At 53.5% G+C, this 16,277-nt stretch overlaps 1 protein-coding gene across 1 annotated transcript in view; it reads left to right on the top strand.

The window, feature by feature from the left end:
* The window catches only part of LOC308160976 (striated muscle preferentially expressed protein kinase-like), a gene marked incomplete at both ends in the record, with an annotated part of 64,415 nt that overhangs the window by 37,602 nt on the left and 10,536 nt on the right, over positions 1-16,277 (top strand). The window contains 20 exon segments of the mRNA XM_080534898.1: positions 2-79; positions 605-687; positions 1,853-2,068; positions 2,769-2,826; positions 3,323-3,400; positions 4,441-4,613; positions 5,226-5,252; positions 5,561-5,713; positions 8,993-9,035; positions 9,504-9,572; positions 9,868-9,958; positions 9,961-9,987; positions 9,990-10,176; positions 10,306-10,587; positions 10,589-10,694; positions 10,696-10,788; positions 10,790-11,380; positions 11,690-12,986; positions 13,549-13,689; positions 14,237-14,353. Coding sequence (XP_080391024.1) covers positions 2-79; positions 605-687; positions 1,853-2,068; positions 2,769-2,826; positions 3,323-3,400; positions 4,441-4,613; positions 5,226-5,252; positions 5,561-5,713; positions 8,993-9,035; positions 9,504-9,572; positions 9,868-9,958; positions 9,961-9,987; positions 9,990-10,176; positions 10,306-10,587; positions 10,589-10,694; positions 10,696-10,788; positions 10,790-11,380; positions 11,690-12,986; positions 13,549-13,689; positions 14,237-14,353 — 3,910 coding nt within the window.

The raw sequence follows: 16,277 nt of genomic DNA, 5'->3' as shown, positions 1-16,277 counted from the left end.
CTGCACCGCCCGCAACCTGGCAGGGTCCGTCTCCTGCAAGGCCCAGCTCACTGTCCACACAGGTGAGGAGGAGGAGGAGGAGGAGGAGGGGGAGGAGGAGGAGGAGGAGGAGGGGGAGGAGGGGGAGGAGGGGGAGGAAGAGGAGGAAGAGGAGGGGGAGGAGGGGGAGGAGGGGGAGGAGGAGGAGGAAGGGGAGGAGGAGGAGGAGGAGGAGGGGGAGGAGGGGGAGGAGGAGGAGGAAGGGGAGGAGGAGGAGGGGGAGGAGGGGGAGGAGGAGGAGGAAGGGGAGGAGGAGGAGGAGGAGGAGGAGGGGGAGGAGGAGGGGAAGGAGGAGGAAGGGGAGGAGGAGGAGGAGGAGGAAGGGGAGGAGGAGGAGGAGGAGGAGGGGGGAGGAGGAGGAGGAGGAGGAGGAGGAGGAGGAGGAGGAAGGGGGGGAGGAGGAGGGGTAGGAGGAGGAGGGGGAGGGGGGAGAGGGAGGAGGAGGAGGAGGAGGAGGGGGAGGGGGGAGGAGGAGGAGGGGGAGCAGGAGGAGGAGGGAGGAGGAGGATGTTGTTGTTGATGCTCTATACCCCCCCCCCCCCCCCCCCAGAGCCCCCGCAGGCAGACGGCGGTGGAGGACGAGGCGACTCTGCTGAGGAAGATGAGACGCCTGACTGACCTCTACCACGTGCACCAGGAGGTCGGCAGGTCAGTCAGGCTGGGGGGTCAGGGGTCAGGGTTAGGGTCAGGGGTCAGGGTCAGTCTGGAGGGTCAGGGTTAGGGTCAGGGGTCACGGTCAGTCTGGAGGGTCAGGGTCAGGGTCAGTCTGGAGGGTCAGGGGTCAGGGGTCAGGGTCAGTCTGGAGGGTCAGGGTTAGGGCTCAGGGTTAGGGTCAGGGTTAGGGTCAATATGGAGGGTAAGTGGTTAATTGTGTAGTGGTGGTCTAGTGGATATTGAGTTGGACTGGTAATCGGAAAGTTGTGAGTTCAAATCCCGCCTGAAATCTCACCACTAGTGTGTCCTCGAGTAAGACCTGGGAACACCACCACTAGTGTGTCCTTGAGTAAGACCTGGGAACACCACCACTAGTGTGTCCTTGAGTAAGACCTGGGAACACCACCACTAGTGTGTCCTTGAGTAAGACCTGGGAACACCACCACTAGTGTGTCCTTGAGTAAGACCTGGGAACACCACCACTAGTGTGTCCTTGAGTAAGACCTGGGAACACCACCACTAGTGTGACCTTGAGTAAGACCTGGGAACACCACCACTAGTGTGTCCTTGAGTAAGACCTGGGAACACCACCACTAGTGTGTCCTTGAGTAAGACCTGGGAACACCACCACTAGTGTGTCCTTGAGTAAGACCTGGGAACACCACCACTAGTGTGACCTTGAGTAAGACCTGGGAACACCACCACTAATGTGTCCTTGAGTAAGACCTGGGAACACCAACACTAGTGTGACCTTGAGTAAGACCTGGGAACACCACCACTAGTGTGTCCTTGAGTAAGACCTGGGAACACCAACACTAGTGTGTCCTTGAGTAAGACCTGGGAACACCAACACTAGTGTGACCTTGAGTAAGACCTGGGAACACCACCACTAGTGTGTCCTTGAGTAAGACCTGGGAACACCAACACTAGTGTGTCCTTGAGTAAGACCTGGGAACACCACCACTAGTGTGTCCTGGAGTAAGACACTCAGCCCTAAATTACTCCAGGGAGACTGGCCCTGTAATCTGTAATCTGTAATCTGTATTTGTAAATCGCTTTAGATTAAAAGTGTCTGCTACATGGCTTATTCTAATTGTAGGGTCAGAGGTCAGGGGATAGGCTCAGGTGATGACAGCTCTTCCTGTCCCTGTGTGTGCAGAGGGGCGTTCTCCTACGTGAAGCGCGTGAGCAGGAAGGGTCAGGGGGGTCAGGGGTCGGGGAAGGAGGAGTTCGCGGCCAAGTTCATCTCGGCGCGCGGGGGCAAGGCCGCCGCCCTGGGGGAGCTGGCCGCACTGACCCGCCTCCGCCACCAGAGGGTGCTCTGCTTCCACGACGCCTTCGAGAAGAAGAACCTCCTGGTCATCGTCACCGAGCTGTATCCTTGTCACACACACACACGCACACACACACACACACACACACACACACACACACAGTCATCTGTGCCTTTTCACGAGCTGCACCCCGCCTCTGGAACTCTCTCCCTCAGCCACTCAGAGACTCACCCTCACTCCTCACCTTTAAATCCCACCTCAAAACTTACCTGTTCTCCCATGCCTACAGCCTCCCCTACCCCTAACCATCTCCCCCATCCCGCCCCCCCCCCCCCCCTGGACATGCATACAGCCTCCCCTACCCCTAACCATCTCCCCTGTCCTTATCACCCCCCCCCCCCCGACATGCATACAGCCTCCCCTACCCCTAACCATCTCCCCTGTCCTTATCACCCCCCCCTGGACACGCATACAGCCTCCCCTACCCCTAACCATCTCCCCTGTCCTTATCACCCCCCCCCCCCTCCCCGTTCGCTAACTCTGTGCCCATGTTATCTGTTGCTTGTTGTTTCCGTGTTTTCCGTTTCTCCCATATTGTCAGCGTCTTTGAGCCTCGGAAAAGCGCTTTGTACATTTAATGAATTATTATTATTATTATTATTATTATTATTATCATTATTATTATTATTATTATTATTATTATTATCATTATTATTATCATTATTATTATCATTGTTATTATCATTATTATTATTATTATTATTATTATTATTATCTGGTTTCTCCTTCATAAAGATGAAGATGCAACGAGGAGCTACTGGAGAGATTCACTAAGAAGTCCACCCTGATGGAGTCAGACGTGAGTCTGTGTGTGTGTGTGTGTGTGTGTGTGTGTGTGTGTGTGTGTGTGTCTGTGTGTGTGTGTGTGTCTGTTTGTCTGTGTCTGTGTGTGTGTCTGTGTGTGTCTGTCTGTGTGTGTGTGTGTGTGTCTGTGTCTGTGTCTGTGTGTGTGTGTGTGTGTGTGTGTCTGTGTCTGTGTGTGTGTGTGTGTCTTGTCTGTGTGTGTGTGTGTGTGTGTGTGTGTGTGTGTCTGTGTCTGTGTCTGTGTCTTTGTCTGTGTCTGTGTCTGTGTCTGTGTCTGTGTCTGTGTCTGTGTGTGTGTGTGTGTGTGTGTGTGTGTGTGTCTGTGTCTGTGTCTGTGTGTGTCTGTGTCTGTGTCTGTGTGTGTGATAATAATCTGTTGTTAATTATAATAATCTGCTGTTAATAATAATAATACTAATAGTAATAATATTAGTAATATTAATATTAGTAATAATAATAATAATAATAATAATAATATGGTGTTCCGACAGGTCCGCTCCTGCATGAGACAGCTGCTGGAGGGCGTCGACTATCTTCACCACCAGAACATCATCCACCTGGACATCAAGGTAAACACCTGTTACACACCTGGACATCAAGGTAAACACCTGTTACACCTGGACATCAAAGTAAACACCTGTTACACACCTGGACATCAAAGTAAACACCTGTTACACACCTGGACATCAAAGTAAACACCTGTTACACCTGGACATCAAAGTAAACACCTGTTACACACCTGGACATCAAAGTAAACACCTGTTACACACCTGGACATCAAAGTAAACACCTGTTACACACCTGGACATCAAAGTAAACACCTGTTACACACCTGGACATCAAAGTAAACACCTGTTACACACCTGGACATCAAAGTAAACACCTGTTACACCTGGACATCAAAGTAAACACCTGTTACACCTGGACATCAAAGTAAACACCTGTTACACACCTGGACATCAAAGTAAACACCTGTTACACACCTGGACATCAAGGTAAACACCTGTTACACCTGGACATCAAAGTAAACACCTGTTACACACCTGGACATCAAGGTAAACACCTGTTACACCTGGACATCAAAGTAAACACCTGTTACACACCTGGACATCAAAGTAAACACCTGTTACACCTGGACATGAAAGTAAACACCTGTTACACACCTGGACATCAAAGTAAACACCTGTTACACACCTGGACATCAAAGTAAACACCTGTTACACACCTGGACATCAAAGTAAACACCTGTTACACACCTGGACATCAAAGTAAACACCTGTTACACACCTGGACATCAAAGTAAACACCTGTTACACACCTGGACATCAAAGTAAACACCTGTTACACCTGGACATCAAGGTAAACACCTGTTACACACCTGGACATCAAAGTAAACACCTGTTACACCTGGACATCAAAGTAAACACCTGTTACACACCTGGTCAACACGTACAGGTATAAAGCCGGACAGGGAGGTGTACACTCAGAGTCTCAGAGTGATGACATCATCCCTGTGCTGCTGTGTGTACACTCAGAGTCTCAGAGTGATGACATCATCCCTGTGCTGCTGTGTGTTGACCGGTCGACCTCTGATCTGTGACCCCTCTAGCCTGACAACATCCTGATGGCCGATCCCCATGGCGACCAGATCCGTATATGTGACCTGGGCAGCGCCGTCGTTGTGACGCCCGGGGAGCCGCAGTACTGCAAGTACGGAACGCCCGAGTTCGTTGCCCCGGAGATCGTCAACCAGACGCCCGTATCCACGGCAACGGACATCTGGTAAAGCCTCACCTCTCACCTTACTCTCTTCTCCTCCTCTCTCTTCTCACCCCTCTCCTCTCCTCTCTCTCTCCTCGCTCTCCCCCTCTCCTCTCCTCTCTCTCCTCTCTCTCTCCCTCTCTCTCTCTCACTCTCCCCCTCTCTCTCCCCCTCTCCTCTCCTCTCTCTCCCCCTCTCTCTCTCTCGCTCTCCCCCTCTCTTCTCTCCCTCTCCTCACCCCTCTCCTCTCCTCTCTCTCTCCTCGCTCTCCCCCTCTCTCTCCCTCTCCTCACCCCTCTCCTCTCCTCCTCTCCCTCTCCTCGCTCTCCCCCTCTCTTCTCCTCCTCTCTCTCCCTCTCCTCTCCTCCCCTCCTCTCTCTCCCTCTCCTCTCCTCCTCGCTCTGCCTCTCTCTTCTCCTCCTCTCTCTCCTCTCCGTCCCCCTCTCCTCTCCTCCTATCTCTCCTCTCTCTCTCCCCCTCTCCTCTCTCCCTCTCCTCACCCCTCTCCTCTCTCTCCCCCTCTCTTCTCCTCCTAACTCTCCTCTCTCTCCCCCTCTCCTCTTCTCTTAACTCTCTTCTCCCTCTCTCCCCCTCTCTTCTCCTCCTAACTCTTTTCTCTCTCTCTCTCCCCAGGCCTGTTGGAGTCATCACATACCTGTGGTAGGTGACGTTGTGATTGGTCCGTTCAGAGAGATACTGGCCTATTAGAGTTGGTTGATCCATGAGCTTCTAACGAACAAATAAAACGTGTGGTTGTTTTATAAACTAATAGAATTGAATGAGAGAGGAAGGGAGAAGTTAACATGCGTGTGTGTGTGTGTTCCTGCGTGTGTGCGTGCATGCGTGTGTGTGTGTGTGTGTATTTGTGTGTGTGTCTGTGTGTGTGTCTGTCTGTGTGCGTGTGTGTGTGTGCGTGCGTGTGTGTGTGTGCGTGCGCGTGTGTGTGTGTGTGTGTGTGTGTGTGCCAGCCTGACGGGCGTGTCTCCGTTCGCGGGGGAGGACGACCGCAGCTCGGTGTTGAACATCCGGACCAACGCCCTGGTGCTGGAGGGTCACGTGACCTCAGGCCTCAGCAGGGAGGCCCGCGGGCTCATCATCAAACTGCTGGTGGCCGACAGACTGTGAGTCACTGTGTGTGTGTGTGTGTGTGTGCGTGTGTGTCTTCAGTTGTGTTCCTGTAGGATGGTTTCTGTTTGTTTGGATCCATAGGGGTCTGTAGACCCCCTTCCATGCTCAATGTGTCATTTAAGGTGCTCTCACAGCTGCTGGCTCTTAGACTTGAGACAGTCGTCACCAGTATGATCCATGCTGGCCAGACAGGCTTTATTAACGGAGGCAGGGTTCTGACAGGAGGTCAGGTCTGAGGTGGTGTCTGAGGGTGTGTGTGTGTGTGTGTGTGTGTGTGTGTGTGTGTCAGGGTTCTGATCATTTACCAAAACTATTCCATCTAATCCATGACTCCTAAAACAACACTGAGGCTAGACTTGTTTTTTCCATGGATGCCGAAAAGGCACTCGACAAGATTGAATGGCCCTTTCTATTTCAGACAATGAAGGAAATTAATTTCTTTCAGACAATGAAGGAAATTAATTTCTGAGATACTTTCATAAACAATGTTAAGACAATATATAGAGCTCCCAAAGACCAAATAGCCACAAATGGTGTTCTATCCGGTCTATTTGACCTCAAAAGGGACACGAGGCAGGGATGCCCACTATCCTCCAAGCTGTTTGCTCTTTCGATCGAACCTCTAGCGGCAGCCATTCGCTCAAACCCCAATATCAGCGGAATCCGAATAGGAGAAATAAGATCCAAGCTGACTCTATGCAGATGATTTGCTAATCTACATATCTGAACCTGACAAGTCTGTACGGCAGCTGTGCCACATATTACAGGAATATAGCAAGCTATCCGGCTACAAGCTGAACTATGGGAAAAGTGAAGTCATGGTGGACCCTTCACCTTTCCAGAACTACATGAATTGACGTCTAAGTTTAAATGGAGACCAGAAGGTTAAATACCTAGGTGTGCAAATATCTAAACACCTCAGTAGTAAACACACATTAAATTACCATCCACTTGTGGAAAAACCTAAGGCTGACTTGCAAAGATGGAAGGACTTGCAATGTGATTGGAGATATCTGTAGAGATGGGACAGTGGTATCAATGTGATTGGAGATATCTGTAGAGATGGGACAGTGGTATCAATGTGATTGGAGATATCGGTAGAGATGGGACAGTGGTATCAATGTGATTGGAGATATCTGTAGAGATGGGACAGTGGTATCAATGTGATTGGAGATATCTGTAGAGATGGGACAGTGGTATCAATGTGATTTGAGATATCGGTAGAGATGGGACAGTGGTATCAATGTGATTGGAGATATCGGTAGAGATGGGACAGTGGTATCAATGTGATTGGAGATATCTGTAGAGATGGGACAGTGGTATCAATGTGATTGGAGATATCTGTAGAGATGGGGCAGTGGTATCAATGTGATTGGAGATATCTGTAGAAATGGGACAGTGGTATCAATGTGATTGGAGATATCTGTAGAGATGGGACAGTGGTATCAATGTGATTGGAGATATCTGTAGAGATGGGATAGTGGGTGAATTCTCAGATGTCTGTAAACATTATAACATTGACCTCCACACTTCTTTAAGTATCTACAGATACGAAGCTGGGCTAAAGACTCAAGTGACACATATCCCAAACTCAAAGAATCGCCTCTGGGAAAAGTCCTAGATGCTTCTCGCTCACCAGCAGGACTCATATCTCAGATAAACCAAACTACTAATGAACGTGTGGATCGCAACTACCTCAACCATAAGCTGAAATGAGAAAACTATTTAAATACCCGGACGAAATATTTAAATACACGGACAAAGAATGGCAATCAATAATAAACAACTCCCAAGCAGTCCTAACCTGCACAAAGCATAGACTTATCCAATTCAATGTTCTACACCGCGATACCACACTCCACATAAATTAAAACAGTTCTGTCCATCAAGCTCTCCTTGTTGCCCCAGATGCTCTAGCGGTGAAGCAGACCTAACCCATATGAATGAATGAATGAATGAATGAATGAATGGACTTTATTGTCATTGCTACAGTACAGGTACCAAACAACGAATTTTAGGAGGGGTGGCTCCCCTGGTGTTTGGAAAGGGAAAAAAAAAGAAAAACACTTTTAAAAAAATCACAAAAAGGGAAGGAGCTGGTTTACATAAATAAAGGCTATGTACACATCCACTGTACTATACTGTACAGATAGTCGACTAGGGTTGTCATATTGCACAATAGTATTGTTTCACGTTATTTAAAGTGTCACAGTTTGCAGGCTTGAAATGTACATGTTTGTGCCTCAGCACTACACCTGATTTTTTCAGTCCAGCAGCTGCCATACAATCCGTCCAGACTGTCCAGGGCCCAGAACTTAGGTCTTTGCTGTGTTCAGGGCCATATGAAACGGCCATATGAAACTGTAAAAACCTTCAACCATTTGGAAAGCGGTTCATGAGCACCTCTCCGACATTTTTCAAAGAAACTGAATTCACTATACAGAGGGTTAGGGTTCCACTAGACACCAGATAAAGTTGATTATGTTGGCTATGACCGCCGCAAAGAAATGTATACTGGTACGCTGTAAATCTGAGCCAGCACCAGCAGTTAAGCAATGGTGGAATGAGCTAGTGTCATACTGTACCCCCAAAAACATCATGTATAACGTGAAGGGGAATACAGGGCTCTTTAATAGCATAAACATCATGTGTAGTATGTTGTTGTTGTTATAGTATGTTGTTGATGCTATAGTGTGTTGTTGTGGCTATAGTGTGTTGTTGTGGCTATAGTATGTTGTTGTGGCTATAGTGTGTTGTTGTGGCTATAGTGTGTTGTTGCTATAGTGTGTTGTTGTGGCTATAGTGTGTTGTTGTGGCTATAGTGTGTTTGCCAAAGCCGAAGTTCCCCAAATGTTTGTTCGTTTGGCCCACCTCAAGCTGACCGGCGTCTTTTACAAACAAATTAAATTGCCCATAAAAACTCAGGAACGGATTAATGTGCAGCAATGTCAACAGATGAATGTGCACCAATGTCAACAGATTAATGTGCACCAATGTCAACGCGTCGCCCACATTTACTTTGATCGCAGGTCGTGAGAAATTAAAAAACAGACGATAGAATAGCAGAGCTGTGGCTGCTCCTGCTCGACACTGCCCGCCATGACAGTGTGTGTGAATCTTCCCTGGAGTGAAAGGACCTGAGCTTAAGGTTGGGGTAGTCCATATGTTGTTATTGGTTAACTGATTCTGCTCAACCTGACTAGATCCAGATCAGGTGTAATGTTCCATGGTGACCAGGTGTAACGTTTCCATGGTTACTGTGCTCCCTCTAGGAGGCCGGCCACCCAGGAGTGTCTGCGTCAGCCCTGGTTCAAGGTAGGACTATGTTTACCTGTCTCACTCTAACCCTCAGTTCACCTAACTACCTGTCTCACTCTAACCTCAGTTCACCTGTCTACCTGTCTCACTCTACCCTCAGTTCACCTGTTTACCCTCGTTAATATTCTAGTTGAATATTAGTTGAAATGTTGTAATGTTCTCCTCCTCCTCTCCCTCCTCCTCTCTCTCTCCCTCTCCCTCTCTCCTCTCCTCCCTCCTCCTCTCCCCCCTCCCCTACTCCTCCCCTCCTCCTCCTCCTCCTCCTCTCCCTCCTCCTCTCCCCCCCTCCCCCCTCCTCCTCCTCCTCCTCCTCTCCCTCCTCCTCTCCCCCCCTCCTCCTCTCCCCCCTCCTCCTCCTCCTCCTCCTCTCCCTCTCCCCCCTCCCCCCCTCTCCTCCTCGCCACCTCCTCCTCTCCCCCCTCCCCCCCTCCTCCTCCTCCTCCTCCTCCTCCTCCTCCTCCTCAGACTCTCACTAAGGGTAAAGCCATCAGTACAGAGGCTCTGAAGAAGTTTGTCCTGCGCAGGAAGTGGCAGGTGAGGAAGATGTGACAAAGTATTTTCCACTGGTCTGACCTGTGGTCCTGGTCTAACCTCTCTCTCCTCCCTCACCACCTCCTCCCTCCCTCTCCTCCTCCTCTCCTCTCTCCCTCTCCTCTCTCCCTCTCCTCTCCTCTCTCCTCCTCCTCTCCTCTCCCTCTCCTCCCTCCCTCTCCTCCCTCCCTCTCCTCCTCTTCCTCCTCCTCCCTCTCCTCCTCTCCTCCTCCTCTCCTCCTCTCCTCCTCCTCTCCTCTCCTCCTCTCCTCCTCTCCTCCCCCCCTCCTGTCTGCAGAGGTCTCTGATCAGCTACAAGTCTAAGATGGTGATGCGTTCCATCCCAGAGCTGCTGGACGACTCGTCCAGCCACATCTCCATCGCCGTGCCCGCCACCTCAAAGAGGGCTCGCCCCCCCCTCCTCCTCCTCCGACGAAGACTCCGACGAAGACGTCCACGAGCCGCCCTTCATCCCCAAGCCCCTCCCCTCCTCCCTCGACTTCCCCGGCCCCCTGGACGAGCTCCAGGAGGAGGAGGAGGGGGGGGGAGGGGTGGGGGTCAGTGGGGGGTTGGGCCACACCAACGGCACCCTGGACAGGGGTCAGGGGTCGGAGGCCATGGAGGTGGAGGAGGGGGGAGGGGGGGCGGGGAGGGGGCGGCCGCGGAAGAGGTCGACCCAGGAGAACCACGACGACGACAACAACAAGGGCCCCTCGGACGAGGAGGTGGTCCCCAGGGCGGAGGTGGGCCCCAGGGCGGAGGTGGTCCCCAGGGCGGAGGTGGTCCCCAGGGCGGAGGTGGTGGTCCCCAGGGTGGAGGTGGGCCCCAGGGCGGAGCTGCAGCAGCAGAGGAGGCCTCTCAGGAGAGGCTCCAGCATGGAGGGCGACAAGCCTGAGGGAGGAGGAGGAGGAGGAGGGGGGGGGGCGGGGCCGGGGCGCAGGGGGGAGCTGAGGAGGGGGGGGTCGGCCGACAGCGCCTTGCTCCTCCGCATCACCCCGGAGGAGGAGGAGGAGGGGGGGGGACGTTGCCGCGGAAACGCCCGTGGGGGGAGGCGTGGGGGGGGGGGGCAGGCGAGGGGTTCTGAAGAAGTCCGTCTCCATGGAGCTTCCCAGGCGGAGCGCCAGCCCCGGGGGGGGCGCGGGGGGGGGGGCCCATGAGCCAGGAGGACTACGCCCTGAAGCTGGAGCAGATGAGGCAGCGGCTGCTGAGGGGCGGGGGTGGTGGGGGGGGGGCACCCGGACAAGCAGATGAGCGGCCTGCGAGGCCCCCTTCTGGAGAGGGGGGGCGGAGACAGAGACAGAGACAGAGACGGCGCTGACGCCAGGAAGAGGGCGTCCTCCCTGGAGCGCTACGCCCCGCCCCCCCTGACCAGAGCCGCCTCCAGCGACTCCCCCAGGGGGGGGGACGACCTGCCCAAAGCCAAGGTGCTGCGGAAGAGCGCCTCGTTCAGCCAGGGCGACGCCGACCCCCCCACGCCCCTCCACCGCCGCTACGGCGCCCCCCTGGAGATCCCCCTCCTCCTGCTGCCCCCCGAGGCCCGGGCGGAGGGGGGCGGGGGGCGGCGGCTGCAGGAGGCCACCTCCATGTCCTGCCTCGCCGAGCAGGGGGGGGGCAGCAGCAGGCCCGTCACTCCCAGGGAACCCTCCCCCAAACCGCCCCCCAGCCCCGAGCCCCCCCGGCGGGGGGAGGAGAGGATGGAGGAGGAGGGGGAGGAGGGGGACGGGCGGGGGTCGCTGAGCGAGAAACGTGACGTGACGACCGACGGTAACTTTGACGAGCGGTCCAGCACCAGCGGTTTCTCAGAGAAGGACGTGTCGAGCATGTCGGAGAGAGAGGCCACGCCCCCCCCCCTCTCCACCCCCCCAGCCACCCACATCCCCCCCGCAGAGGAGGAGGAGATGAAAGAGGAAGAGAGAGAAGAACAGACGGAGGAGGAGGAGAGTGTGGCTGAGGAGACTAAACCTCCAGAGATAGAAAGAAGAAGAGTTCAAGAAGAAGAAGAAGAGATGGAGGAGGAGGAGGTGGAGGTGGCCAGGTCTCCTCTGGTCTCCTCTCCTCCGCCTCCTGTGTACTCCCCCCACCCCCCCCCTGACCCCACCCCCCCCTCCGCCCCCCCCCAGAGTCACATGGTCTCTACGTACCTGACCCCCTCCCCCTCCGCCCCCCCGGCCCGCGTGGTCCTGCCAGACGGCCGGTACTCGGCCTACGCCAGCATCATGCAGACCATCCAGGTGCAGACCTCCCTGCAGCCCCTCCCCTCCCCCGCCACGCCCCTGGGTCCCTCCACTCCCGTGGTCCTCCCTGGGGGGTCGTCTCACACCTTCAACCAGACGACCCCCGTCGCCGTGGTCGCCCCCGGTCACCCCTCCTCCTCCTCCTCCTCCTCCGCGCCCACGGCGGTGGCGGTGCCGTCAGAACACGCGGCCGTGTTCTCCCGGGTGGCGTCTCCGGACCAGCTCTCCTCCCAGGACCGGACCCCCAGCCCCCCCCAGACCCCCGCCCCCCCCCAGAGGGGTCAGTCCCCCGGGGGGACGGTCCTGCAGGACATCGCCTCAGAGGAGGTGTTCCAGGCCCGGTTTAAGAAGAGGGAGTCCTCTCTGACCCGAGGTCTGAAGCTGCTCTCCTGGTCCCGACCCGGCGGACCCCCCGAGGAGAAGAAGAAGGAGTCCTCGGACCCGGCGGTTACCAGGGCGACGGAGTCCCCCGGGGAGGAGATGTACCGGCCGGGGGGCGCGGGGGCCCCCCTGGAGCTGAGCTCCCGCAGGCTGGAGGAGAAGTCCAAGTCGGTCCTGGACTTGCGCGAGGCCCAGAAGGACCAGGGCTTCATGAAGAGGCTGTCCATGAGGCTGAGGAGGACGCCCTCCGCCGAGCGCCGGGCGGGGGGGGAGGAGAAGGAGAGGCCCCCCCCCCCCAAGGAGGAGGAGGAGGTTCAGCCCACCCCCCCCCGGCGACGCCTGTCCTGGGCGCTGGGCCGCCGCGGCTCCTCCCAGTCTCAGGAGAGGAAGGAGGTGGAGATGGTCAGGATGGACGGTGGCCAGGAGGGTCAAACCACCGTCGAGCCGGAGGTCCAGAAGCCGCAGGAGTCTCCGGTCCTGGCCATGAGGAGGAAGATCGAGTCCACCGTGGCCGGGATCTCCATGAGGATCCGCAGCGCCTCGGAGGAGAGGAAGGCGGAGAAGGAGGAGAGGAAAGAGAGGGAGGAGAAGGAGGGGGGGAAGACGACGGAGACCAAGAGGACGCCGATCCTGTCCTTCATGCGTCGGTCGGCCTCGGAGGGGCGTGGCTTAAAGAGCATGGCTAGCGCCGGCGGGGGCGTGCCGCAGAACCAGCTATCCGCCCAGGCCGGGACCGGGCCCGGGACCGGCGCCTCCTCTGAGTCCCTGGAGTCCATGAGCAGCCTCCGCTCAGAGGCCAAAGGTACGAGACACGGTGGCTCTACTACGTTTTATTCAAATTGGTCATTTAACCTTCAACCTTTAACCTTTATTCATCATTCATCCAAGTCGTCTCGTTGACTTCAGATCCGTTTTTTCAGAGAGAGTTTCTGTTTTCCCATATCTCTAGAACAGCTGTGCCTTTTTTACCTACGAAATGAGCCGCCTCTTTACAATGCTCAAGCTGCTATTTACACACAACGACCACTAGTTGGCGCTGTCTTGTAGATTAGCCGGCCTCTATAAATAAGTTTTATCCAACACAACTTTATCCAACACAAACAAAAAAAAGTCCTGCCCCTTCCTTCCAATGTTACAGCATTTCAAAGACAGAAATAGAACAATAATAGAATATATATTAATCCAAGTTGTCTCATTGACATCAGATCTGTTTTTTTCAGAGAGAGAGTTTCTATTTTCCCATATTGATCAGCTCAAACTCTTTCTTCATAGAGTTTGAAGTATTCTTTCATGAAGTTGAAGATGTTCACCTGATTGTTGTTGTAACCCTCCTCTGTGTCCTGGTTCTGGTTCTGGTGGTCCAGACGCGGAGGGGGAGCGGAGGTCTCGCTGGGACCGCTGGGGTCTGACCCGGGGGCGCCGCGACAGCAAGACGGCCTCCCAGCCGGACATCTCCCGGGACAACAGCTCGCTGCGGACCAGACAGTACTCCAAACTAGCCGCTGGTACGACCTCTGACCCTGACCCTGACCCTGGCCCTGACCCTGACCCTGACTCTGATCCTGACCCTGACCCTAACCCTAACCCTGACTCTGACCCTGACCCTGACCCTGACTCTGACTCTGACCCTGACCCTGACCCTGACCCTGACCCTGACCCTGACTCTGACCCTGACCCTGACCCTGACCCTGACCCTGACCCTGGCCCTAACCCTAACCCTGACTCTGACCCTAACCCCTGACCAGGGAGGGAATGAAGTTGAAAGGCAAATAGTCCACGTTGCTGATAGTCCTTGGATGGAATAGGCAAGGAGTTTTAGAAGATAACAAAGACTGACAAAACCTAAGAACGCTGGATACTAGAGAGACCAGAGAGAGACCAGAGAGAGACCAGAGAGTCCTTGTGCCCCTAGTGTTCACATGGAGGCGTGACATGCAGTGTCTGTCGTGTGCCTGAGGGGTGGACCTCACTTAATTATTTTTTTATTTTTTTAAATGCATAAATGATGATGCTTCATTTTGTATCTAAATATATCTCCCCCCTCCCCCCCAGACTTCCCTCCTGTGTTCCATATCAAGCTGCGTGACCACGTGCTCCTGGAGGGAGACCCCATCACCCTCAGCTGCCTCCCTGCTGGGAGCCCCCTGCCCAAGATCTCCTGGATGAAAGGTACCTCTCTCTCTATTCTGCCTTTCCGCTGCTATTCTAAAATAAATTGGAATAGTTCCCTAACTAACTCTAACCCTAACCCTAACTAACCCTAACCCCAACCCTAACTAACTCTAACTCTAACCCTAACCCTAACCCTAACCCTAACCCTAACCCTAACCCAGCCGCCCTAAGTTCTCCTTTCAGCCGCCCAGAGTCGAACCCGGCTCTCCGCTGAGCTCCACGCTTTCGCTTCCCGAAAACAAGGGAAGTCGATTCCCCAAAAATAACCCAAGCATTACTCTATAAATAACCCAAGCATTACTCTATAAATAACCCAAGCATTACTCTATAAATAACCCAAGCATTACTCTATAAATAACCCAAGCATTACTCTATAAATAACCCAAGCATTACTCAGTGAGAATCGCTCTACAGTTCTACAGCCTGCTGGCTGGGGACTCTTCTATCGGTTGGCTTGAAGACAGAAGAGCTTCTAAGTGTCAAGACTTGTGGTCTATCCAAGCTTCAATACACCGCAAGGCTTTGGACAGGTCTTAACACGCTAGTCTCCAAGGCTTTGGACAGGTCTTAACACGCTAGTCTCCAAGGCTTTGGACAGGTCTTAACATGCTAGTCTCCAAGGCTTTGGACAGGTCTTCTTAACACGCTAGTCTCCAAGGCTTTGGACAGGTCTTAACATGCTAGTCTCCAAGGCTTTGGACAGGTCTTAACATGCTAGTCTCCAAGGCTTTGGACAGGTCTTCTTAACACGCTAGTCTCCAAGGCTTTGGACAGGTCTTAACACGCTAGTCTCCAAGGCTTTGGACAGGTCTTAACACGCTAGTCTCCAAGGCTTTGGACAGGTCTTAACATGCTAGTCTCCAAGGCTTTGGACAGGTCTTCTTAACACGCTAGTCTCCAAGGCTTTGGACAGGTCTTAACATGCTAGTCTCCAAGGCTTTGGACAGGTCTTAACACGCTAGTCTCCAAGGCTTTGGACAGGTCTTAACACGCTAGTCTCCAAGCGAAGAGTCCGTTGAATGGCTGGAGTCTTCCTAATTTAATAATTTTTAATAATAATTTTAATAATAATTTTGCCATTTAGCAGACGCTTTTAATCCAAAGCGATTTACAATTACGAATTACAGGGACATTCCACCTGGAGTAACTGAGGGATTACTCAAGGGCACACTAGTAGTGGTGTGGTTTCAGGTGGGATTTGAACTCACAACCTTCCGATCACAAGTCCAACTCACTATCCACTAGACCACCACTACCCCATTCCTCTGTTACACTCTAGTGTGTCAGGCCCATCTGACCCCTGACAGCCAAAAGGTTTTACTTCCCTTTTCTCTGGGATGTCCCTTATGACTGGGGGGGTTTCCCTCTAAAGACAGGAAGTCTCCCGGAGACCGTCTGGTCAGAAAGGGGAAGATGCCGCTGCTCTAAGACCTACTTTGGTAAACAGGGGAACTCCTAAGGCAGCAGGGGTTGTATTTTACAACCATCCATCTCGACGACTCTTTCATCTTTCCTCTCCGGAAGTTTCCAATGGTGACCCGTTGTTGTTAATCATGTTGGTTCATTGTGGATCAGAGTCACAGGTTCCAGACTTGGCTTTGGGTTTCCTGAGACTCGTTTAGTTGACCTCTGAACCCCCAGAAGGCCTCGGGTGTCTCTGGCCAAATGACTTCTAACAGTCGTCAGATTTAGGGGGGGGTCCATCTTTTTGACAGTGTGTGTGTCTCTCTCTCTCTCTCTCTCTCTCTCTCTCTCTCTCTCTCTCTCTCTCTCTCTCTCTCTCTCTCTCTCTCTCTCTCTGTGTGTGTGTGTGTGTGTGTGTGTGTATCAGACAAGCAGCCCTTGGTGATAGACCCCAGGATGAACATGATCTCTCCTCTCCTCTCCTCCTCTCCTCTCCTCACCTCCTCTCCCCTCCCCT

The sequence above is a fragment of the Nansenia antarctica genome (genome assembly GCF_963989245.1).
Source record: "Nansenia antarctica genome assembly, chromosome: 6".
Classification (NCBI taxonomy): Eukaryota; Metazoa; Chordata; class Actinopteri; order Argentiniformes; family Microstomatidae; genus Nansenia; species Nansenia antarctica.
This window is presented reverse-complemented; position numbering and strand designations above follow the sequence as displayed.